The sequence below is a fragment of the Ranitomeya variabilis genome, chromosome 1 (genome assembly GCF_051348905.1).
Source record: "Ranitomeya variabilis isolate aRanVar5 chromosome 1, aRanVar5.hap1, whole genome shotgun sequence".
In the NCBI taxonomy this organism is placed as follows: Eukaryota; Metazoa; Chordata; class Amphibia; order Anura; family Dendrobatidae; genus Ranitomeya; species Ranitomeya variabilis.
In genome coordinates this window covers 397,361,228-397,384,957 of record NC_135232.1, presented here as the reverse complement: position 1 = coordinate 397,384,957, position 23,730 = coordinate 397,361,228, and the positions used below count along the sequence as shown (strand labels likewise).

At 42.6% G+C, this 23,730-nt stretch overlaps 1 protein-coding gene across 9 annotated transcripts in view; it reads right to left on the bottom strand.

Annotated features, from left to right (window-relative positions):
* Nucleotides 1-23,730, bottom strand: part of SMARCA2 (SWI/SNF related BAF chromatin remodeling complex subunit ATPase 2) — a 403,813-nt gene that overhangs the window by 99,718 nt on the left and 280,365 nt on the right. For 6 of the 9 annotated variants that reach the window (XM_077249116.1, XM_077249118.1, XM_077249115.1 and 3 more), the window contains exons 26-27: nt 23,070-23,297; nt 3,667-3,720 (exon numbers count right to left, since the gene is read on the bottom strand). In XM_077249116.1, the coding sequence (XP_077105231.1) occupies nt 3,667-3,720; nt 23,070-23,297 (282 nt within the window). The remainder of the gene's footprint in view (nt 1-3,666; nt 3,721-23,069; nt 23,298-23,730) is intronic. The other 3 variants (XM_077249120.1, XM_077249122.1, XM_077249123.1) reach the window with 1 other exon arrangement.

Sequence of the window (23,730 nt, the reverse complement as noted above, 5' to 3'; positions counted from 1 at the left end):
ATCCTCTTAATATATTGCACTCATCATATATGACACGATGTACTTACAATTGCTCATTTTACCTTTCTACCCAGCTAATCCTTCTCTTTTCTTTACTCTTCAACTCCTGACCCAGCTGCGCTGCTTCTCCCCCCGGCATGGAGTTTTGCAGTGACTAATGACTCGTACAAGGAAAATTGATCTCCTGGTTCTACATAGAGCTTAGACCAGTGTTCTCCAACTCCGGTCCTCAAGACCCCACAACAGGTCAGGTTTTCAGGATTTCCTTAGTATTGCACAGGTGATAATTTCATCACCTGCTCAAGCATTAATTCCATCGCCTATGCAATACTAAGGAAATCCTGAAAACATGACCCGTTGTGGGGTCTTGAGGACTGGAGTTGAGAAACACTGGCATAGAAGGATTCAGCTAGTCACTGCATACGGGGGCCCTCACAGCAACCCCCCAGGGAGGATTTTGCAGGAAAGAAGGAATGGGGCAGTTTACATATAAACACCTTTGTATTAAAAAAAAATAAAAAAAAATTCAGTAACATTTGCCTCTTAATCTTTAAAATCCCAAGTGTTTGTATGCATACGAGTCCAAAAGGCTGTCCTAGTCAGCGACCGACAGTCTTCTTTGTATGACACTGCATGCATAGATCACTGTCAATCACTGAGTAGGACCGCCCACTGGACTCATCTGCATGCAAACTCCAGGGGTGTTTGCCAACAAACCTACATATCACTCTGCTATGCTGCTCCTTCTCTGTACCAAGCTGCCCACAAATCAGACTTTATGTACAATGTGACAGCTTCTCTTTTTAAAGTGAAACATTATTGTACTATTATCAATCCATTTACTTTTCATTTAATATTTAACCAGTGCAATACTGGGACATTTTAACCTGTACACGACCAGGCACTTTTTGGGGTTTTGTTGCACATGTAGTTTTAAGAGCTTGAAAAGTTTTCCGCTCATTCGGGTATTCAAATAATTTGTTTTGTAATATGTGGGGCATAATTTTTAAGTTATTTTTATATACTTTTTTTTTGCTTTTTGTTGTTTGTATTGGAGGAACATAAAAGGGGAGAAAAAAACGACATTGTTCATCACATTTTTATTTATTTATTTCTATAAAATGACCACAAAGGACGACTAACAGGTATTTTAAAATTAAAATTAAATTATATATAGCACACAAGCTTTTCTTTTTTTCAACCAGGCAGGAAAAGAAACAGCAATTTGAACTGGCAGCATTGCCAGTTACAGGGAAATTTATATATTGCTTTTTTCCCCCCATCATTTATTTCACACATTGTGTATAACATGAAATAAAATACAAATTACATAAAATATATATTCTGTAATTTGTAATTTTTTATGTTATGCAATTTTTTATGTGTGAAATAAATGAAGGGGAAAAAAAGCAATATATAAATTTCCCTGTAACTGGGGCTGCCATAAGTTACAGTTACAGGCAAATACAGCCTCCCAACACTTTGTGATCACACGTGAACCATTGGCCCAAAGGAGGGAGAAAGCACTGTCCGTACACTGTGCTCATTCAGCACTGTGCATACAGCGATCTGGAAGGCAGGGGTGGTACTAACATGGAGTCATGCCCTCCCTGTACGGCCCTCGGCCCGCTGTTTACAATGCAACAACGCTTTAGAGAGTAATCGCACAGTAACAGGCGGATTTACCTAAGGTTCAGTGTTTAAAGGTGGTCCAAAAGTAGTTTCAGATGGAAACGACTATGCTATACCTTTGACAGGAAAAGATTTAACCATCTATATTTACTTGTTAAAATCTAAAGCTGCCACCAAATATCACGGTAAATACAAGCCATAGTTTTATTCCAACAGGGCACTACATTCGGAGAATGAAGCCTCCCTGGAGTTCTGGTGACGGGTACGTGCAGTTTCTGCAGACTCAGGCCATGGATGTGCCAGGGCAGCCAGAGAGGGAGCTATAGTATCAGGCGTTCTTCTGTATGTAGGCTAAAGAGGCTAGTTGTGCTGTGCGCGTTCACACTAGCTGGCAAACATTAGTGACTGCCAGCTAGTGTGAACGCACGGCACCACTTGCCTCATTAGCCTACATACAGAAGCACGCTGCTTACCTCTACACTGGCGTGACTGTTCTATAAAGACCCCACTAGTGCCTACTCTGTAAGCGCTCACTTATACTGGCAGCGAATTGGCCAGTGAGGTTACGCAGTGGAAGCTAACAGCAGTGTGTATACAACCATATAGCACGTCACAACACTAGTGACCACCCTTACTGCTTGTATATAGATTTAACATGGCTGTGTAATTTATTTGCAGCTGCTGGCATAGAGAAAATAAGTATCAGCGGTCTACTAATAAAGAATATATATAGTACTCTGACAGCTACTATAATGGAGAAATTGGAGATACAATATCTGTAGGCTCATTAATTAGAATCCAGTTTAATCTGACTTCTAATTTAATAAGGGACATTAGTCAGGGATTATTATCCATTCTCTAATAATGTAACATCCTGCACTGCAATTCATCAGGTATAAGTGGATGACAATATCACCACACCATATTTGTAACCCAATATACAGTGGGGGAAATAAGTATTTGTTCCCTTGCTGATTTTTTAAGTTTACCCACTGACAAAGACATGAACAGTCATAATTAACATATAACATAATAACAGTATAATTTTAAGAGTAGGTTAATTTTAACATTGAGAGATAGAATATCAAAAAAAAAATACAGAAAATCACATTGTATAAATTATATAAATTTATTTGCATTTTGCTGTGAGAAATTTGATCCCTCTGGCAAACGAGACTTAATACTCAGTGGCAAAACCCTTGTTGGCAAGCACAGCAGTCACACTTTTTTTGTAGTTGATGATGAGGTTTGCGCACATGTCAGGAGGAATTTTGGCCCACTCTTCTTTGCAGATCATCTCTAAATCATTAAGATTTTGAGGCTCTCGCTTGGCAACTCGGAGCTTCAACTCACTCCATAAGCTTTCTATGGGATTAAGGTCTGGAGGGATCAAATACTTATTTCCATCACTGTACATCCTACATGGATGTAGGTTTATTTCTTAAAAATTAGTTTATTTAATGCAGAATAAAGGTTACATTTTATTACTCATCCTTTCCCCTTTTCTTTATCCCCTTCCTATGCTCTATGATTTAATGGTGGTGTACACCGATGCGTTTCTTTCCGGTGAGATTGGACATCAATAGAACATATTGATTTTAAACATTTGCAAGAAGAAAATGGGACATGTATATGACTGAGGTTATGTCTTAGACCCAGCTACACTATTGACAAAAATGCACAACTTTATTTACATTCGCAACTCAAACTTTGCAGAACAGAATAAACTTATATTATTTGGTGGATGTATTTTAATCATAGTAAATTTTCAAAAGTATATAAATCAGTAATTTTAGCAAATGACTGCAAGAGAAAATATGCTAGAAATGAAAACGGACATAAACATTACAATGAAACAGCAAATGATAAAAGAAGCTGCTGCTAGAACCAATTACAGTAGCACATTTGGCAAAATGACTTGTACATCACCCTGTGTTGACCCCACACATATGCAAAAAAAGAAAAATTATGTATGGGTGACGAGCACTACATGCAAAAGACCAACCACTGAAACAAGCCATTTAAACCACCAACCTGGCTGGCACCTTCTTGGGAATTATCTCCTGACAGTTCATCTTTCTTTTGGCTCTAAGGCAATCAGTACAACACTATATTAGTAGCGAGTAAAGGCTGAAGTATATAGTAATAACCTTGCTGCCAAAATATAGCAGATACATGTCATTCAAAAACAATTCTACTATTCATTTCATTCTAAAACAATGAAAACAAGTAAACAGTAGCGATGAGTGAACGTGCTCTGATGACGTGCATCTTGGGTGTGCTTGGATAATAAGTTTTAGTGCCTGCGGCGGCATGTTTTGCATGATTAGTAAACGGTCTTGAGGAACCCTGCTCAAAATACGTCCACTCTGTCACCCATCTGTACAAAGGATTCCTGAACAGTCATATGTCCTCGTTAGGAGATTTATAAAAAGTATCTCAAGGAAAAAGGGGGAAAGGTTGCCCAAGTCAACTAAGCAGATCTTCGTAACCATTTTTCAGAGGCCCTCTGGAGGTGAATGCATTAACCAGATTCGTTCAGAGTGCCCATATCAGCTTCTTTTGATAGATCTCTCCCAGGATAAAAGGAATCTTGTGGGAATTATTTTGCATGAACAGCAGATTACTTAAATAGTCAGACATCATATAATTCTTAAATGTGCTTAAAAGGCTATTTGAACAGATGTCCCAATTAAACTGAAAATTCATACATATGACCCACTCAATCAAGAAACCTTCACTTGCGTGCTTTAGATGGCTCTCTTCAAAAGCCTTCATAAAACTTCATGTAGTTTTTTTTAACTATTTAAATTGGGTTACATTTATCAAAACAACATCTTGCATATTCAAATTCACAGTACAAGAGACACAGGTAATATAATCCACCATAATTCCCCCAACGTGGGAGTTTTCAGAACTAGAGGTATCCTTTAGGGCAGATTCACTCATTCTTGTGTTGTAGTCAGATTACGGACAGCGTAGCATGTGCTGGCTGCGGGTCTCCTCACTCGAACATGACAGCCTGATCTATGACCTTGAGGGGACGTTTGGGCCAGGAGTCCCACAGTCGGGCAGTGAAACAGGAACCTAACATACAGAAGTGTGAATCTGATCCTAATACACATCCATACAGCATATTTTCAGCTGAAACATTATGCTAATGGACAAGGCTTCTGCACATGCAGAAACTTTTTGGCATGAAAAAAGAAAATCAACACGTGTAGATGCCTTGCTTTATCACCACAGTCTCCAATGACCATGACCTGCATTTTCACATATACCGTATATACTCGTGTATGAGCCGAGTTTTTCAGCACTTTTTTTGTGCTGAAAATGCACCCCCTTGGCTTATACAAGAGTCATTGTCCGAGTTTATGGCAGGGGAGGGGGAGCAGCGGGTCACAGGAGGCAGGAACTGGCGGCTGCGGCTAAAGCCTGTGCCCGCTGCACTGGCAATGAATAGTAATTTCTCTTATAGCAGCACGGCACAGTTACAGTCACCGGCTTCCGATATCAATGGTGCCCGCTCATTAAAGTAATGAATATTCACCTCTCTCCACTCCCATAGGCTGGAGAGAGGTAAATATTCGTTACCTTAATGAGTGGAGACAAGTAATCGCCCGGCCACAGGAGCTGCTGGAAGCCAGAATGAGATGCTGCGAGGGCGCACAGGAAACGCAAGTAGGATGTTTTGTTTTTTTATGCTTTTCTCATGGGGGCCATACATACAAGGATGGGGATGAGGAACCACACATACAAGGTTGGGAATAACGAGCCATGCACACAAGGTTGGGGATAACGAGCCATGCAGACAAGGATGGGAATAAGGAGCCATGCAGACAAGGATGGGAATAAGGAGCCATGCATACAGGGATGGGAATAAGGAGCTATGCAGACAGGGATGGGAATAAGGGGCCATGCATACAGAGATGGGAATAAGGGGCCATGCATACAGAGATGGGAATAAGGAGCCAAGCAGACAAGGATGGGAATAAGGAGCCATGCATGCAGGGATGGGAATGAGGAGCCATGCAGACAAGGATGGGAATAAGGAGCCATGCAGACAAGGATGGGAATAGGGAGCCATGCAGACAAGGATGGGAATAAGGAGCCATGCATACAGAGATGGGAATAAGGAGCCATGCATACAGAGATGGGGATAAGGAGCCATGCAGACAAGAATGGGAATAAGGAGCCATGCAGACAAGGATGGGAATAAGGAGCCATGCAGACAAGGATGGGAATAAGGAGCCATGCAGACAAGGATGGGAATAAGGAGCCATGCAGACAAGGATGGGAATAAGGAGCCATGCAGACAAGGATGGGAATAAGGAGCCATGCAGACAAGGATGGGAATAAGGAGCCATGCATACAAGGATGGGAATAAGGAGCCATGCAGACAAGGATGGGAATAAGGAGCCATGCATACAGAGATGGGAATAAGAAGCCATGCATACAGAGATGGGAATAAGGAGCCATGCAGACAAGAATGGGGATAAGGAGCCATGCAGACAAGAATGGGAATAAGGAGCCATGCATACAGAGATGGGAATAAGGAGCCATGCATACAGAGATGGGAACAAGGAACCATGCAGACAAGAATGGGGATAAGGAGCCATGCAGACAAGAATGGGGATAAGGAGCCATGCAGACAAGGATGGGAATAAGGAGCCATGCAGACAAGGATGGGAATAAGGAGCCATGCAGACAAGGATGGGAATAAGGAGCCATGCAGACAAGGATGGGAATAAGGAGCCATGCATACAGAGATGGGAATAAGGAGCCATGCAGACAAGAATGGGGATAAGGAGCCATGCAGACAAGGATGGGAATAAGGAGCCATGCAGACAAGGATGGGAATAAGGAGCCATGCAGACAAGGATGGGAATAAGGAGCCATGCAGACAAGGATGGGAATAAGGAGCCATGCAGACAGAGATGGGAATAAGGAGCCATGCATACAGAGATGGGAATAAGGAGCCATGCATACAGAGATGGGAATAAGGAGCCATGCAGACAAGAATGGGGATAAGGAGCCATGCAGACAAGGATGGGAATAAGGAGCCATGCATACAGAGATGGGAATAAGGAGCCATGCAGACAAGGATGGGAATAAGGAGACATGCATACAGAGATGGGAATAAGGAGCCATGCATACAGAGATGGGAATAAGGAGCCATGCAGACAAGAATGGGAATAAGGAGCCATGCAGACAAGGATGGGAATAAGGAGCCATGCATACAGAGATGGGAATAAGGAGCCATGCAGACAAGGATGGGAATAAGGAGCCATGCATACAGGGATGGGAATAAGGAGCCATGAATACAGGGATGGGAATAAGGAGCCATGCAGACAAGGATGGGAATAAGGAGCCATGCATACAGGGATGGGAATAAGAAGCCATGCAAACAGGGATGGGAATAAGGAGCCATGCAGACAAGGATGGGAATAAGGAGCCATGCATACAGAGATGGGAATAAGGAGCCATGCAGACAAGGATGGGAATAAGGAGCCATGCATACAGGGATGGGAATAAGGAGCCATGCATACAGGGATGGGAATAAGAAGCCATGCAAACAGGGATGGGAATAAGGAGCCATGCAGACAAGGATGGGAATAAGGAGCCATGCATACAGAGATGGGAATAAGGAGCCATGCAGACAAGGATGGGAATAAGGAGCCATGCATACAGGGATGGGAATAAGGAGCCATGAATACAGGGATGGGAATAAGGAGCCATGCAGACAAGGATGGGAATAAGGAGCCATGCATACAGGGATGGGAATAAGAAGCCATGCAAACAGGGATGGGAATAAGGAGCCATGCAGACAAGGATGGGAATAAGGAGCCATGCAAACAAGGATGGGAATAAGGAGCCATGCATACAGGGATGGGAATAAGGGGCCATGCATACAGGGATGGGGATAAGGAGCCATGCAGACAAGGATGGGAATCAGGAGCCATGCATACAAAGATGGGAATCAGGAGCCATGCATACAAAGATGGGAATAAGGAGCCATGCGTGCAGGGATGGGAATCAGGAGCCATGCAGACAAGGATGGGAATAAGGAGCCATGCATACAGGGATGGGAATAAGGAGCCATGCAGACAAGGATGGGAATAAGGAGCCATGCAAACAAGGATGGGAATAAGGAGCCATGCATACAGGGATGGGAATAAGGGGCCATGCATACAGGGATGGGGATAAGGAGCCATGCAGACAAGGATGGGAATCAGGAGCCATGCATACAAAGATGGGAATCAGGAGCCATGCATACAAAGATGGGAATAAGGAGCCATGCATGCAGGGATGGGAATAAGGAGCCATGAATACAGGGATGGGAATAAGGAGCCATGCATGCAGGGATGGGAATAAGGAGCCATGCATACAGGGATGGGAATAAGGAGCCATGAATACAGGGATGGGAATAAGGAGCCATGCAGACAAGGATGGGAATAAGGAGCCATGCATACAGGGATGGGAATAAGAAGCCATGCAAACAGGGATGGGAATAAGGAGCCATGCAGACAAGGATGGGAATAAGGAGCCATGCATACAGAGATGGGAATAAGGAGCCATGCAGACAAGGATGGGAATAAGGAGCCATGCATACAGGGATGGGAATAAGGAGCCATGCATACAGGGATGGGAATAAGAAGCCATGCAAACAGGGATGGGAATAAGGAGCCATGCAGACAAGGATGGGAATAAGGAGCCATGCATACAGAGATGGGAATAAGGAGCCATGCAGACAAGGATGGGAATAAGGAGCCATGCATACAGGGATGGGAATAAGGAGCCATGAATACAGGGATGGGAATAAGGAGCCATGCAGACAAGGATGGGAATAAGGAGCCATGCATACAGGGATGGGAATAAGAAGCCATGCAAACAGGGATGGGAATAAGGAGCCATGCAGACAAGGATGGGAATAAGGAGCCATGCAAACAAGGATGGGAATAAGGAGCCATGCATACAGGGATGGGAATAAGGGGCCATGCATACAGGGATGGGGATAAGGAGCCATGCAGACAAGGATGGGAATCAGGAGCCATGCATACAAAGATGGGAATCAGGAGCCATGCATACAAAGATGGGAATAAGGAGCCATGCGTGCAGGGATGGGAATCAGGAGCCATGCAGACAAGGATGGGAATAAGGAGCCATGCATACAGGGATGGGAATAAGGAGCCATGCAGACAAGGATGGGAATAAGGAGCCATGCAAACAAGGATGGGAATAAGGAGCCATGCATACAGGGATGGGAATAAGGGGCCATGCATACAGGGATGGGGATAAGGAGCCATGCAGACAAGGATGGGAATCAGGAGCCATGCATACAAAGATGGGAATCAGGAGCCATGCATACAAAGATGGGAATAAGGAGCCATGCATGCAGGGATGGGAATCTGGAGCCATGCATGCAGGGATGGGAATAAGGAGCCATGCATACAGGGATGGGAATAAGGAGCCATGCATACAGGGATGGGAATAAGGAGCCATGCAAACAAGGATGGGAATAAGGAGCCATGCATACAGGGATGGGAATAAGGAGCCATGCATACAGGGATGGGAATAAGGAGCAATGCAGACAAGGATGGGAATCAGGAGCCATGCATACAAAGATGGGAATAAGGGGCCATGCAGACAGGGATAATAATAATTTTTATTTATATAGCGCCAACATATTCCGCAGCGCTTTACAACTTATAGAGGGGACTTGTACAGACAATAGACATTACAGCATAACAGAAATCACAGTTCAAAACAGATACCAGGAGGAATGAGGGCCCTGCTCGCAAGCTTACATCCTATGAGAAAAAGGGGAGACACGAGAGGTGGATGGTAACAATTGCTTTAGTTAAAAGGGATGGGAATAAGGAGCCATGCAGACAAGGATGGGAATAAGGAGCCACGCATACAGGGATGGGAATGAGGAGCCATGCAGACAAAAAGGATGGAGATGATGAACCATGCACAGGAATTAGGGGACAATGCATACCCGGCTTATACTCGAGTCAATAAGTTTTCCCATTTTTTCGTGGCAAAATTAGGTGCCTCGGCTTATACTGGGGTCGACTTATACACAAGTATATAGGGTACATTATCATTTAACAATGAACATGGAAAAGGCAATTTACATTTGAACTTATTGTATCCCCATATAGGTTGTTTCTTCGATTATATTGAGACCCAAGAAAACTTCTCCCCTTGTTGGACTAAACTAAGTCTCCAAGAGTTTTTTTTTTTTCCATCTTGCAACAATTGAAATACAAATAGAAAAACAATATGTAACCTTGGAAAACAAAAAAACAAAAAAAACACCTTGCTTTGTCAAACATTTTACAGTGGGTTTATTTCTATTTTGGCAGCAAATAAAAAGTAATTCTGTAATTTTTTTTTTTTTTTAATTATTTTAACGTTTTATAGAGTGACATTGATCTTTAAGTAACAAGTGGGGTTATCATCAGATTTTTAACAAAAAATCCTGGGCAGTGTCCTATCTGGCATTGAATCCATCGAGGATTTGTGGAGAAAATGTGTAGAAAAATCTGCTTGTACTTAATGTCGTGGATTTGCCCCCAAAAATGCACTACGTGAAATTTTAGATATGAATTGACAATTCAGATTTATAATCCGCACTATAGATTAATTTCCATGCACATTTTTTTCGGCAGAGCATGGATGAAATTTAGTAAAATTACTACTGTAATACACTTCAGATTTTTTACCCGCAAAGTCCAGAAGTAAAATCTGTCCCTAAAAAAAAGTTTGAAATCCAACAAGACCAATCATTTTCTTCTTCAGCAATTCTCATTGATGAGGGTCTGATGGTTATCGTGCACATTAAATTGTTGGGGAGTTTGGTGGACTAATTAAACAAGTAGGGCAAGCATAAAAAAGAACCTTAAAGACTTTCTTCCAACTAACACAGCACATTTTAGTCAATAAATCTTGGTAATAATAAGTTCCACATTTGGACGTCTTATTTTTTTTTCCTGTGCTGAGAATCTTAAATGTGCCCCTGCTATGTATTGTGTAATAGTTGTGTCTTACCAAGCAGAGCTGCTCCAGTTTATAGTCGGCGCTTACCCCAACTCCTGGCCAGGAGGGAAAGAAGTTTCTTACGATGAGAGTATACAGACAAAACCATAAGGTGTCGCAGCTGCTACTTTCTCAGTACCACATTTCCCTGCATGTTGTAACATAAAAGTGAATGTGCCCGCTGAGCTTTTAGGTGATTTACTAGATTTATGACGAGTTCACAGGACTGGTGACGTGCCAGAAACACTCACTCCTGTGATAAAACAGCCAAGTAGACCTGCAGACAGGGAAATGTGTTCCCTCACAAACAGTTGTGAGCCCTACTCTTTGGTCTGTATACTCACTTATCATAAGTGACTTTCGCTTCACCTCCCTGGACAGAAGCAATTAACTGAAGCAGCTCCGCACGGTCATACACAGCACATAGAGGTGGCACATTTATAACATTATCTCGGCGCAGGAACATTATTTTAAACTAAGAAAGCCAAAGTCAACTCACCCACATTAGAAGTCCGATGCACGGAGGTTCGGCAGTGCCGCAGGAAGGATAAAAGACAAAAAGGGTTCCATGCAATGATTAAATACTTGGGTCTGAAAAGCGTTTGCCCGTGAAAATTTCCTATTTCTTCTGGAGAGTTGCCACAGAAGGAGTTCTCTGCACATTGGCGTTTTTATACGTACCTAATAAATGTAATTTTTAATGAAGATCCTGGAACCTTCCTTCCTCTTTTTTTTTTGTTAAACATCTCTATTTGTGGAACTTATTATTCCAAGATCTATTCATTACAAGGCATTTTATTTGTGGGACAACCCCTTTAAACATGGTGTCTGATCTGTAGGCAGCATAATATCTATGGGCAGCAGCTGAGCAGATTTATAAATATTGTGTGAAAATATTTATTTAACCCCTTCATGACCAGGGGTATTTTAGTTTTTGTTTTTCGCTCCCTTCCTTCCCAGAGCCATAACTTTTTTATATTTCCGTCAATATGGCCACGTGAGGGCCTATTTTTTGCGGGACGAGCTGTACGAGCATGTCATGTACTAGAATACGGGGAAAAAAATTCCCAGTGCGGTGAAATTGCAAAAAAAAGTGCAATCCCACACTTATTCGTTTGTTTTTTTTGCTAGGTTCACTAAATGCTAAAACTGACCTGCCATTTTCATTCTCCAGGTCATTACGAGTTCATAGACACCAAACATGTCTAGGTTATTTTTTATCTAAGTGGTGAAAAAAAATTCCAAACTTTGCTTTAAAAAAAAAAAAAAATAAATAAAAAAAAAAATGGTGCCATTTCCGATACCCGTAGCGTCTCCATTTTTCGTGATCTGGGGTCGGGTGAGGGCTTATTTTTTGCATGCCGAGCTGACGTTTTTAATAATACCATATTTGTGCAGATACGTTCTTTTGATCGCCCGGTACTGCATTTTAATGCAATGTTGAGGCGACCAAAAAAACGTAATTCTGGTGTTTCGAACCTTTTTCTCGCTGTGCCGTTTATCAATCAGGTTAATCCTTTTTTTTTTTTTTTTTAAATTTATAGATCGGGCGATTCTGAAATCAGCTATACCTATTATGTGCAGCTTTGATTTTTTTTATTGTTTTATTTTGAATAGGGCGAAAGGGGGGTGATTTAAACACACATATATATATATATATATATATATATTTTTTTTTTTTTTTTTTTTTTTTTAATTCTTGCCATGCTTTAATAGCCTCCATGGGAGACTAGAAGCTGGCACAATTCGATTGCCTCTGCTACATAGGAGCGAAGCTCAGATCGCTCCTATGTAGTAGAATTGTTGCATTGCCATGAGCAAGGAAAAAAAAAAAGACTTGTTCCAACTCCATTTTTTTTTAAATTCAGGCTTGATACTTTACTATGCCGATTTAAAAGCAGTGGAAATGAGCTCTCCAAAAGCACAACGGGAAAAGAGCGATGTGTTTCGATCACTAAAGATCTATGTCAAAGCCGACCACAGGGTGATGCTCATAGCAATCCGGCATCAACAACCATAGAGATCTCAAGGAGACCTCTGTTTGTTATGCCGACGCACCGCTGACCCCGATCACGTGACGGGGGTCAGCAATGCGCGCATTTCCGTCCGGAAGCGCTAGTTAAATGCGGCTGTCAGCACTTGACAGCGGCATTTAACTAGTTAATAGCGGGGGGTGGATCGCGATTCCACTCGCCGCTATTGCGGGCACATGTCAGCTGTACAAAACAGCTGACATGTGCCGGCTTTGATGCGGGCTCACCGGATGTACTATACAGTCTGAGGTCAGAAAGGGGTTAAAATTCTTGCTTTCTATGCTTCGAAGTCCAGTGGGCAGTCTGATCAGAGATTGACAGGTTTTCCTACATTGAAAGATGTCCATAATTCACTTGGGTATTCGGGTCAGGCCGAACAGTTGAAAAATAGTTTGGGTACCATTACAGTATTCACTTGAATTGGGGGCCCAAACATCCAGTGTTTGCCACGCTGTCATGTGCATAACAAAGCAGCAAACAATGCTTCTGATCGGCGGTAGAATCACTGCCGGTCAGACAGCGGTGGTTCCAACGCTGTTAAATGACAAAGTCAGCCCGCAGCTATGATCGCAGATAAAAGGTTTACCTCCGGTCACTGGTGTCGGCTGATGAGACTACTATTCCCATCAGCCTATGCCTGCTGTCACTAATAACAGTGAGAGCAGGCGGTGGCTGATGAGAGTATTCATCAGCCAGCGCCTGTAGTCTAAATAAATTACATTAAACAAAAACAAACAAAAAAAAACTGTGTGGGTTCTCCTATATTGTTGATAACCAGCAGAGCTGAGAGGAGTTGGGGGAAAAACAGGATGTGGCTACACCAGCCCATCAAAGTAATTGCAAGGGGTTAATTTACTGCCAGAAATGTCATTCCAGTCCCTCACTGGAGTTACATTTCTAGCAAGGAGCATGCCACTGAGAAGTGCCAAATTCATTAAGTGGCATGTGCCTCTGAATTAATTAGGGGCATTCTCTTCCTACATGCCCCTCAAGAGGACTGGTGTATATAACATGAAAGTTGCTCTGAATCAGGGGGTAAACGCTTTAAGTTAAAGCTTGAACTATTTAAAGAGCTCATGAAAATTATGCAATCAACAAAGACAGGACTCCAAATGACCTGTTATGTAAGAGGATTTTAGAATGAACAAAAGGTTATTTACTGCAATTATTAGCAGCAGAGTCCCAATCAAGTAATCATATTTATGGCCTATCCCAAAAATAGTTCAATGAACTCAAAGTCCTGGCAAACCACCTAAATGGAACCTCAGGAGGATTTCAACTCCACCTCCATCCCCCAGATATACAGTGGGGCAAAAAAGTATTTAGTCAGTCAGCAATAGTGCAAGTTCCACCACTTAAAAAGATGAGAGGCGTCTGTAATTTACATCATAGGTAGACCTCAACTATGGGAGACAAACTGAGAAATAAAAATCCAGAAAATCACATTGTCTGTTTTTTTATCATTTTATTTGCATATTATGGTGGAAAATAAGTATTTGGTCAGAAACAAACAATCAAGATTTCTGGCTCTCACAGACCTGTAACTTCTTCTTTAAGAGTCTCCTCTTTCCTCCACTCATTACCTGTAGTAATGGCACCTGTTTAAACTTGTTATCAGTATAAAAAGACACCTGTGCACACCCTCAAACAGTCTGACTCCAAACTCCACTATGGTGAAGACCAAAGAGCTGTCAAAGGACACCAGAAACAAAATTGTAGCCCTGCACCAGGCTGGGAAGACTGAATCTGCAATAGCCAACCAGCTTGGAGTGAAGAAATCAACAGTGGGAGCAATAATTAGAAAATGGAAGACATTCAAGACCACTGATAATCTCCCTCGATCTGGGGCTCCACGCAAAATCCCACCCCGTGGGGTCAGAATGATCACAAGAACGGTGAGCAAAAATCCCAGAACCACGCGGGGGGACCTAGTGAATGAACTGCAGAGAGCTGGGACCAATGTAACAAGGCCTACCATAAGTAACACACTACGCCACCATGGACTCAGATCCTGCAGTGCCAGACGTGTCCCACTGCTTAAGCCAGTACATGTCCGGGCCCGTCTGAAGTTTGCTAGAGAGCATTTGGATGATCCAGAGGAGTTTGGGGAGAATGTCCTATGGTCTGATGAAACCAAACTGGAACTGTTTGGTAGAAACACAACTTGTCGTGTTTGGAGGAAAAAGAATACTGAGTTGCATCCATCAAACACCATACCTACGGTAAAGCATGGTGGTGGAAACATCATGCTTTGGGGCTGTTTCTCTGCAAAGGGGCCAGGACGACTGATCCGGGTACATGAAAGAATGAATGGGGCCATGTATCGTGAGATTGAGTGCAAACCTCCTTCCATCAGCAAGGGCATTGAAGATGAAACGTGGCTGGGTCTTTCAACATGACAATGATCCAAAGCACACCGCCAGGGCAACGAAGGAGTGGCTTCGTAAGAAGCATTTCAAGGTCCTGGAGTGGCCTAGCCAGTCTCCAGATCTCAACCCTATAGAAAACCTTTGGAGGGAGTTGAAAGTCCGTGTTGCCAAGCGAAAAGCCAAAAACATCACTGCTCTAGAGGAGATCTGCATGGAGGAATGGGCCAACATACCAACAACAGTGTGTGGCAACCTTGTGAAGACTTACAGAAAACGTTTGACCTCTGTCATTGCCAACAAAGGATATATTACAAAGTATTGAGATGAAATTTTGTTTCTGACCAAATACTTATTTTCCACCATAATATGCAAATAAAATGATAAAAAAACAGACAATGTGATTTTCTGGATTTTTTTTCTCAGTTTGTCTCCCATAGTTGAGGTCTACCTATGATGTAAATTACAGACGCCTCTCATCTTTTTAAGTGGTGGAACTTGCACTATTGCTGACTGACTAAATACTTTTTTGCCCCACTGTACTTGTATGTGCATTTAGCTCTTTCAAAGACGAGGTCTGCAAAACCTTTACATTGCCAATCTATTCCTCAGTTACTGAGAAATCAGGGTTTGCAGTCTAAGTGACTGCAGACTTGTGCATCCTCGCAGAACACATATTGTGTGCTGTGAGGATTTTCTGGTGTCAGTGCTGGGAACGGCAGTCATGTAACTGCAAGTATGCAAAGTGCATACCCCCGGCCAGAATCGGACTAGACGGTATCCTCCAAAGTATTGAGCGAGGCAAAAAGTCTACGTGTATTCCGGCCTGAAGTATGCACATAGCATGCTTGCAGTCACATGAATGCCATTCCCATCGCTTACCTCCAAGAAGCCTCACAGAGTGTAGTGCATGCTCTGTAAGGATTCATAAGACTTGCTGTTTTAGACCGGATGACCCCTTTAACCCCTTCAAGACCTTACCCTTTTCCATTTTTGCGTTTTCGTTTTTCGCTCCCCTCCTTCCCAGAGGCATAACTTTTTTATTTTTCCGTCAATATGGCCATGTGGGGGCTTGTTTTTTGCGGGACAAGTTAAACTTTTGAATGACGCCATTGGTTTTAAACATGTCATGTACTGGAAAACGGGAAAAAAAATCCAAGTGCGGTGAAATTGCAATTGCAAAGAAAGTGCAATCCCACACTTGTTTTTTGTTTGGCTTTTTTGCTAGGTTGACTAAATGCTAAAACTGACCTGCCATTATGATTCTCCAGGTCATTACGAGTTCATAGATACCAAACATGTCTAGGTTATGTTTTATTTAAGTGGTAAAAAAAAAAATCCAAACTTTGCTTTAAAAAAAAAAAAAATAAATTGCGCAATTTTCCAATACCCGTAGCGTCTCCATTTTTCATAATCTGGGGTCAGGTGAGGGCTTACTTTTTGAGTGCCGAGCTGACCTTTTTAATGATACCATTTTGGTGAAGATACGTTCTTTTGATCGTCCGTTATTACATTTTAATGCAATGTTGCGGCGACCAAAAAAACCGTAATTCTGGCGTTTTTAATTTTTTTCTCGCTACACCGTTTAGCGATCAGGTTAATGCTTTTTTTTATTGATAGATTGGGCGATTCTGAACGCGGCGATACCAAATATGTGTAGGTTTGATTTTTTTTATTGTTTTATTTTGAATGGGGCGAAAGGGGGGTGATTTAAACTTTTATATTTTTTAAAACATTTTTTAAAACTTTTTTTTTTTACATTTGCTATGCTTCAATGGCCTCCATGGGAGGCTAGAAGCTGGCATTGCCTGATCGGCTGCTACATAGGAGCGATCGTCAGATAGCCCCTATGTAGTAGATTTACTGCATTGCTATGAGCGCCGACCACAGGGTGGCGCTCATAGCAACCTGGCATCAACAACCATATAGATATCAAGGAGACCTCAGGTTGTCATGCCCGATGGCCAGAAGTGTAGTTAAATGCCGCGGTCAGCATTTGACAGCGGCATTTTGCTAGTTAATATCGGCGGGTGGATTGCGATTCCACCCGCCGCTATTGCGGGCACATGTCAGCTGTACAAAACAGCTGACATGTCCCGGCTTTGATGCGGGCTCACTGCCGCAGCCCGCATCAAAGCAGGGGTACCGACCTCCACTGTAATAGTACGGCGGAGGTCGGGAAGGGGTTAATGGTATCAAATTTGTATATGGAACCATGGCCCCAAGTCACTTACTATACAATAAACCCTTTTTCTCAATGGCACATTCACTTGAACTTTTTTTTTCCGAAGAATTAAAAACAAAATTTAAATAATAATAATAATAATAAAAAAAAAAAAAGATAGCACCCACACCTGAAAATTGGACATATGAATGGGACTTGACTCTCTACAGCCAACACCTGAATATTTACGAAGGTGAAAGGATAATGGAACAGGTGTAAAAATTATTTTAGTGCAGAAGTGGGCAGTCTATGGCTGGCTGCAGACTGCAGTGTGACTTTTATGCAATATACAGAAAGTAAGATATATCATACACAAGAGGTTTTAATGTAGGCACAGTTTGTACTTTCATATTTCATCATTATAGTTCATTTTAAAAATTGTCTGTCTGACTGTGTACAGAACATACCACATCTCCTGGGCAGGGGAGGAAGCAAAAGATAATACTGACATTACAGCAGATCGCAGTGGATTCAATTTGTGAGGTAAAATATTTCACTGACTGTTTTTAAACAATATTTTACCTGACAAAATGTATCCTCTGCGACCCCCTGCTGTAATGTCAGTATTGTCTTTTGCTTCCTCCCCTGCCCAGGAGCTGTGGTATGCTCCGTACACGGTCAGACACAGACAATCTCAACGCTGCAAAGCCTGCCCCCATCATGACATTACCGCCCTGCCGATGCGATAGCATCGGGCCTCCATCTAGTATTAGGTACATTCAAGAAACCTAAGCCCTATTGATAACATAATTCAACTATTTAAACTGTATACCTACTTTTGAACCCCTTGTATATTTTACTAAAAATCATTTTATATTAAAATATTTCCCTATTCTTCTAATTCCCTGTAACCCCTTAAAGCAATACAACATACATGTATGTGATTACAAGGATGATCGTATGTGGAGAGGGCTCAGGATCTAAGTGCTCTCCACATGCAGCAGATGGCGGCCATATTAAACAGCTGGCATATTCTTCAACAGACGGCGCCAAAAATTAGTCGTGGCATTTAATAGGAACAAGCACATTGCCCCGCTTACCACTCCCATTGGCATCCTGTGACATGATCATGACGAATTAAGTATGGTAGCAAGGGACCTGATGAAGGCAACCAAGGTATATCGAGATATAGACTATATTCTGCAATACAACTATATTACAGCATATAGCATAAGCGACTGGAAGATCACAAGTTCAAGTCCAATAGAAATTTTTTTTTTTTTTAAACATACATTTTATATACAGCACTGTATATATTTTATATAAATATACACACATACACGCAATCACGTGACCGCCATTGCCACAGAATCTTCATGCGATGTGAGGATTAACAAGTCTGCAGTCACATACAGTGACAGTAGACTTGTAGTTTGTACAAAACGTTCATGGCTTTTAGTTCTTTAGGCCAGTCTCCAACATTTTGGAACGAGGGCAAAGCTTAGACTGGTTTCACATTTGCGGACGAGGGCTTTGCGGAGGGCTGCGTAGTTCCTCTGTTAAGCCCCACCCACCCACTGCCGCACCTCTTCCTTCAGCTCCGCCTATGTCGGCATGCATCCTACGTTCTTATCTTTAACATTGGGTACGCAGGCCATGCAGATGCAACATGTTGCAATTTTGGGGGGTCGGCGCAGCATAAAAACGACGCATGCGGAGGCATCCGCATGGCCTGCGTACCCAATGTTAAAGATAGAGTATGCAGGACGGTGGTTGGTGGGACTTAATGAAGGAACTACGCAGTCCTCCGCAAAGCCCTCGTCCGCAAATGTGAAACCGGCCGAAACCTGGAGGGGGCGTGGCCAAGCTAGTCAAACAAATCCATCAACATTTACACTACTTTCAGCTCCAATTCATGAATCTAATCGATCCATAAAAGGGAGGATGAGGTATGTATTTCTGAGGGGGGCACAGGATCCCGGGGCCGTAACTGACGTGCATGGGAGGGGTAGTATTGTAATGAAGACAGGAGGCAGGGATTTCTTCCACGCACCACACACCCCAGAGCCCGGAAGAAATCATGAACATAAAGCCAGAATATAACATTTCTCAGCAGCAAGACCATTAATATGAGGCATACAGGTACGACTGGTGTAACATTTCTATTACCTGTATGCCCATATTAATAGGTCAAATATGTCCCAGGGGGTGACAGATTCCCTTTAATTTCAGTCTATTATTTCGGCTTCCACAGCAGTCACAGTTTGTCATGTGTCTTCTCAGGAAAATTAATTGCCAACCCCTTTCAAATACTATTCTGTATACTGTATGTGGTATCTTATGTGCACAGACATCCAATATTGATATGACATTGAATATCTGATAATTCTGTCCTAATAGAACATTGGATGTCTGTAGACACAGTATATCAAAGTAGTGGCAAACCTTTTAGAGACAGAGTGCCTAAACTGCAACCCAAAACCCACGTATTTATCACAGAGTACCAACATGGCTATTTAACCTGAATACTGAGGTTTTAATTTAGAAAAAACAACTCATACAGAGAGCAGGCAGGGGCAGCAGAGAGCAGCCACAGACAGGAGCAGGGGTACCAGACTGCAGATAGAAAGGAATATGCCCCTCATCCTTGTATATGTTGCACCATCTATGTATATCTCCCCCCCATTATGGTATATATACCCACATCGTGATGGTGCCGCTGCTGTTCAACGTATAGAAGGAAAAAAAAAAAAACACAAACACCCCTACTCACCTTCCTTCCTCTCACCGACCGGGCGATTTTCTGATTCCGGCAGCTGACTTCAGCGTTCAAGCGATGGGGGTGCGTTGAGTCACTGCCATGTGTACGCCGACATCAGCTGCTGGCCAACAGCATGAATTGCGGCGCACAGACCTGGAAAGTTGGTGTGCTGCAATACACTTCAGCTGGATGTACATCTGAGAACTCACATCCAGCTGAAGTAGGGGCCACCGGGCTCCTTACCCTTACAGGCCCTGTCCACTGATGCGGAACTGCGCTAGTGCTGAGGTGAAGGAGCTCGTTCCCACAGGGAGGGATCTAAGTGCCCCCTCCCTCTAACATACGTGCCATAGGTTTGCCACCACTGTTCTATCATATTCCAGCCACATATTCTCGCATATACTGTATGCAATGTATTATGTGCACAGACATAAGATGTTATATACGATACAGGTTATGTCACAGATGTATAGTATAGCAGTCACATTCTCCTATCTCTTTATTCCTAAATGTAACCAGGTCTACTACAAGGAAAGGATATAACTGTAGTCACTTATAGTCTGCTTTAAAGAAGTCTCCGATTAACCCCCACCCAATTCTGTGGAAATGTTAATGTCCTGTAGTGTGATTGGGTGAATATATTCAGCTAGCGCCTTCTCTGGTGTCCAGCGCCATTCTGCTTCTTTTCTCAGTGACGTGATCACTTCAGACTCTACGGCTCACTTTATGCGACGAGGAAGTCTTTTACAATGAAAGTCTATGGACTCTTGTTATGAGCTTCATTCATACTCTCCATAGACTATAGTAAAAGTCACTTCTAGGTCACGCAGAGTGAGCCGACAGTCAGCGGACGTCACTGAGAAGTGCAAAACGCTTCTGGTCCCAGAAAAGGCGGTAGTTGAGTATATTAATCAAGTGACATACACTACACTAACATTTACTCCGGCTCAGGGCTCTCTGACTATAATCTGTAATCGGACGAGTGCAGTACGATACATTATCAGATTGCACTTGGCTGAATGATGCTCTCCCATCGGATGTGATATGCTAATGTGACTTCAGCTTGAGAGAGGACAAAAGTTAACGTCAGGCTTCTTTAGGTGGACTGTTTTATCTATTGTACAATAGACGCAAGAATATATTAAAGGGAACCTGTCACCAATGTTGTCATATATAAACTAGAATTATCACCTTATTCAGTGCCTGCGCTGCATTCCATAACTAGCGATATAACCCCCTGACTGCCAAAAAAACTAAAGATTTTTCCTGGCAAGTCATCCACATCAATTAAAGGAGGACCCCAAGCAGCAGCCAGGGGAGGGATGGAAAGGCCAGACCCATCGGACCGGCTTACCCGATTTCTATGTAGCGCGGGAGAACTTAAAAAGGTTGTTGGGTGGGTATACAGGGGCAGTCAGGGGTTATATAGCTTGTTATGGAATGCAGCGTCGGCACGGAATAAGGTGATCATTAGTATATAGATGACAAAAGTGGTGACAGGCTCCTTTTAATCAATTCTGAACTCGTGCAATTTACCAGCCACATACTGTTAGTTTCAAACACACTTTTCAGAGATCAAATTTTTGTAGTTCCTCTGTGACTGCAGATCGCTGAATCGTGATAGAGCACTGTCCACACACGGTCACGATTTCTCTGTATTCCCAGCAAGGTATGAATTTGCCTTGTTATGGTCACATGCCGACTATTCTCAGAGACCTCTCAGTGGCACACTGGTAGAAGTGAGTGAGAAGCTAATCAGCATTCTACCACAACTATCCCATCATTACTCTGGCTTCATCTTTTTAAAGTCTTGTAAGCTCTACTCCCTTTATAAACGCACCATAGGTAAATACAATAAAGGTGGGCCGCTGCTGTGTGCTTGCCCCTAGGCATTATATATGTGGATGGCACTTCATCTAAGTGGCTACCATGTGCCACCAGGTTGTCCCCAGTTGCAGACACTACAGAGGAAATGCATAGATGGCAGTGTTATCCTCCTAATTGTAAAGACAGCCCTTCTAAACTACCCCAGAAAGATGATACTTTTTTCGGAGTTCTGAACTGCTTTAATATTAAAAGTTTGGTTGTACAGCATATGAACAATCGGGTCATATTTGCTTCTATGCAATATGAAGTCACAGAGACAAACAAGTGGGAAGATCAATAAACTTCATGTCAAGATGAGCCTGATCATCTTTGAGGCCTGATTTCATTTGAAGACTTAACGCAACTAGAATTCTAGAAATTTCAGGACACAATGAAGCCTACAAATGCATCCACCCTCTGAAATCAGTCTTATGGGTACTCACAAACATGAAATAACATGTTATGATATAACATGGCACCCCTGCAGTACCTGGTACCTCCAGTACAGAGTGTAGTAAGGCTGGGTTCACATTTTTCTTCCTCCTTGAAGTACCACCTACTGCTCCATGCATCCTGCGTTGCCCTGCGTACCTATCTTTAACATTGGGTACACAGTGACGTGTGTTGTATGCGGAAGTGACCGCATGCGACAATTTGACGTGTGCAGCGACTGCACAGAAACGCAAAGTCTTAAGGTAATTTACAGTAACCACAAATACAAAAGGAAGCAGGTAGACAACTTGCAAGAAACACAGATGTCCCATAGAGACCACTATACCCATTGGCTAACTGGATATCCCCTTTCAGCCTATGCTTATTTTTGAGTAGGCATATTTACCTATGAGGATTACAGTCTGGATATTCAGCAATAAATCTCTTTAGACCAAAAAGGTAAAAAGGACCAATAACCTAGCAGAAGAATGATACTAATTAAGTGGATTAAAAAGTCAATTTTTATAATACTGCTCCTTTGCATGGTAAGAAGTTTTTCTAGTAATCCAAAATAGTAATAGAAAAGCCTACAGAGGAACTAAAATAAAAATGCTTTATCCAAATGAACAGCCAAACAAAATGTATCTGTAAGGCAGAAAAGACATCACAAAGATGAAAACCTCCTATGAAAACTAATTGTTATCATCTATTAAACTGCATCAAGCTCACCAACTCAAGTTCCATGATAAAACTGCATATTGCTAAGTTACCTCATTCTGCTCTTCATGTTCCAGAATAGCTTGCAGAAATGCCCTTCTTTCATGGCCTGATGATTTCTGATCAAACATGCCCGCCTGAATGACTTTCTGATCAACATTCAGCTTGTACTTAGCTGCTGCAAGAATCTTCTCCTCCACACTGTTGACCGTGCACAGACGCAACACGCGCACCTCGTTCTGCTGACCGATCCGGTGTGCTCTATCCTGTGCCTGCAGGTCCTGTAATCCAACAATATATACAGTTATATCATCAAAGTACAACACACCACTGCAGCACTTTAAAGGGAATCGTCACAGCACGCAGAGCAGCACAATGTAGGAAGAGAGACCCTGATTCCAGCAATGTATCACTTAGGTTACTGGGCGCGGCATTGTGACACAGAGTTCTTGGATGTATCCTACACCAGGCTCTCTGTGTATATTGTATACGGACAGTGAGCTGCTTATAACAGGGGTGTGCGACCTAGCCCAACAGTGTTCTTATACTGGTGATCAAAACCTTCATTGTAAGTAAACAGCAGCAGTCAACCTGATAAAGGACACATCCCTTATTTCAGTGTTGTAACCCTACAGCATGCTGTCTTCAGATTACATAGCAAAAAACAGCTGACAGGTTCCCTTTGAAAAGACTAGCCTCCCAATTGTTGCTGTT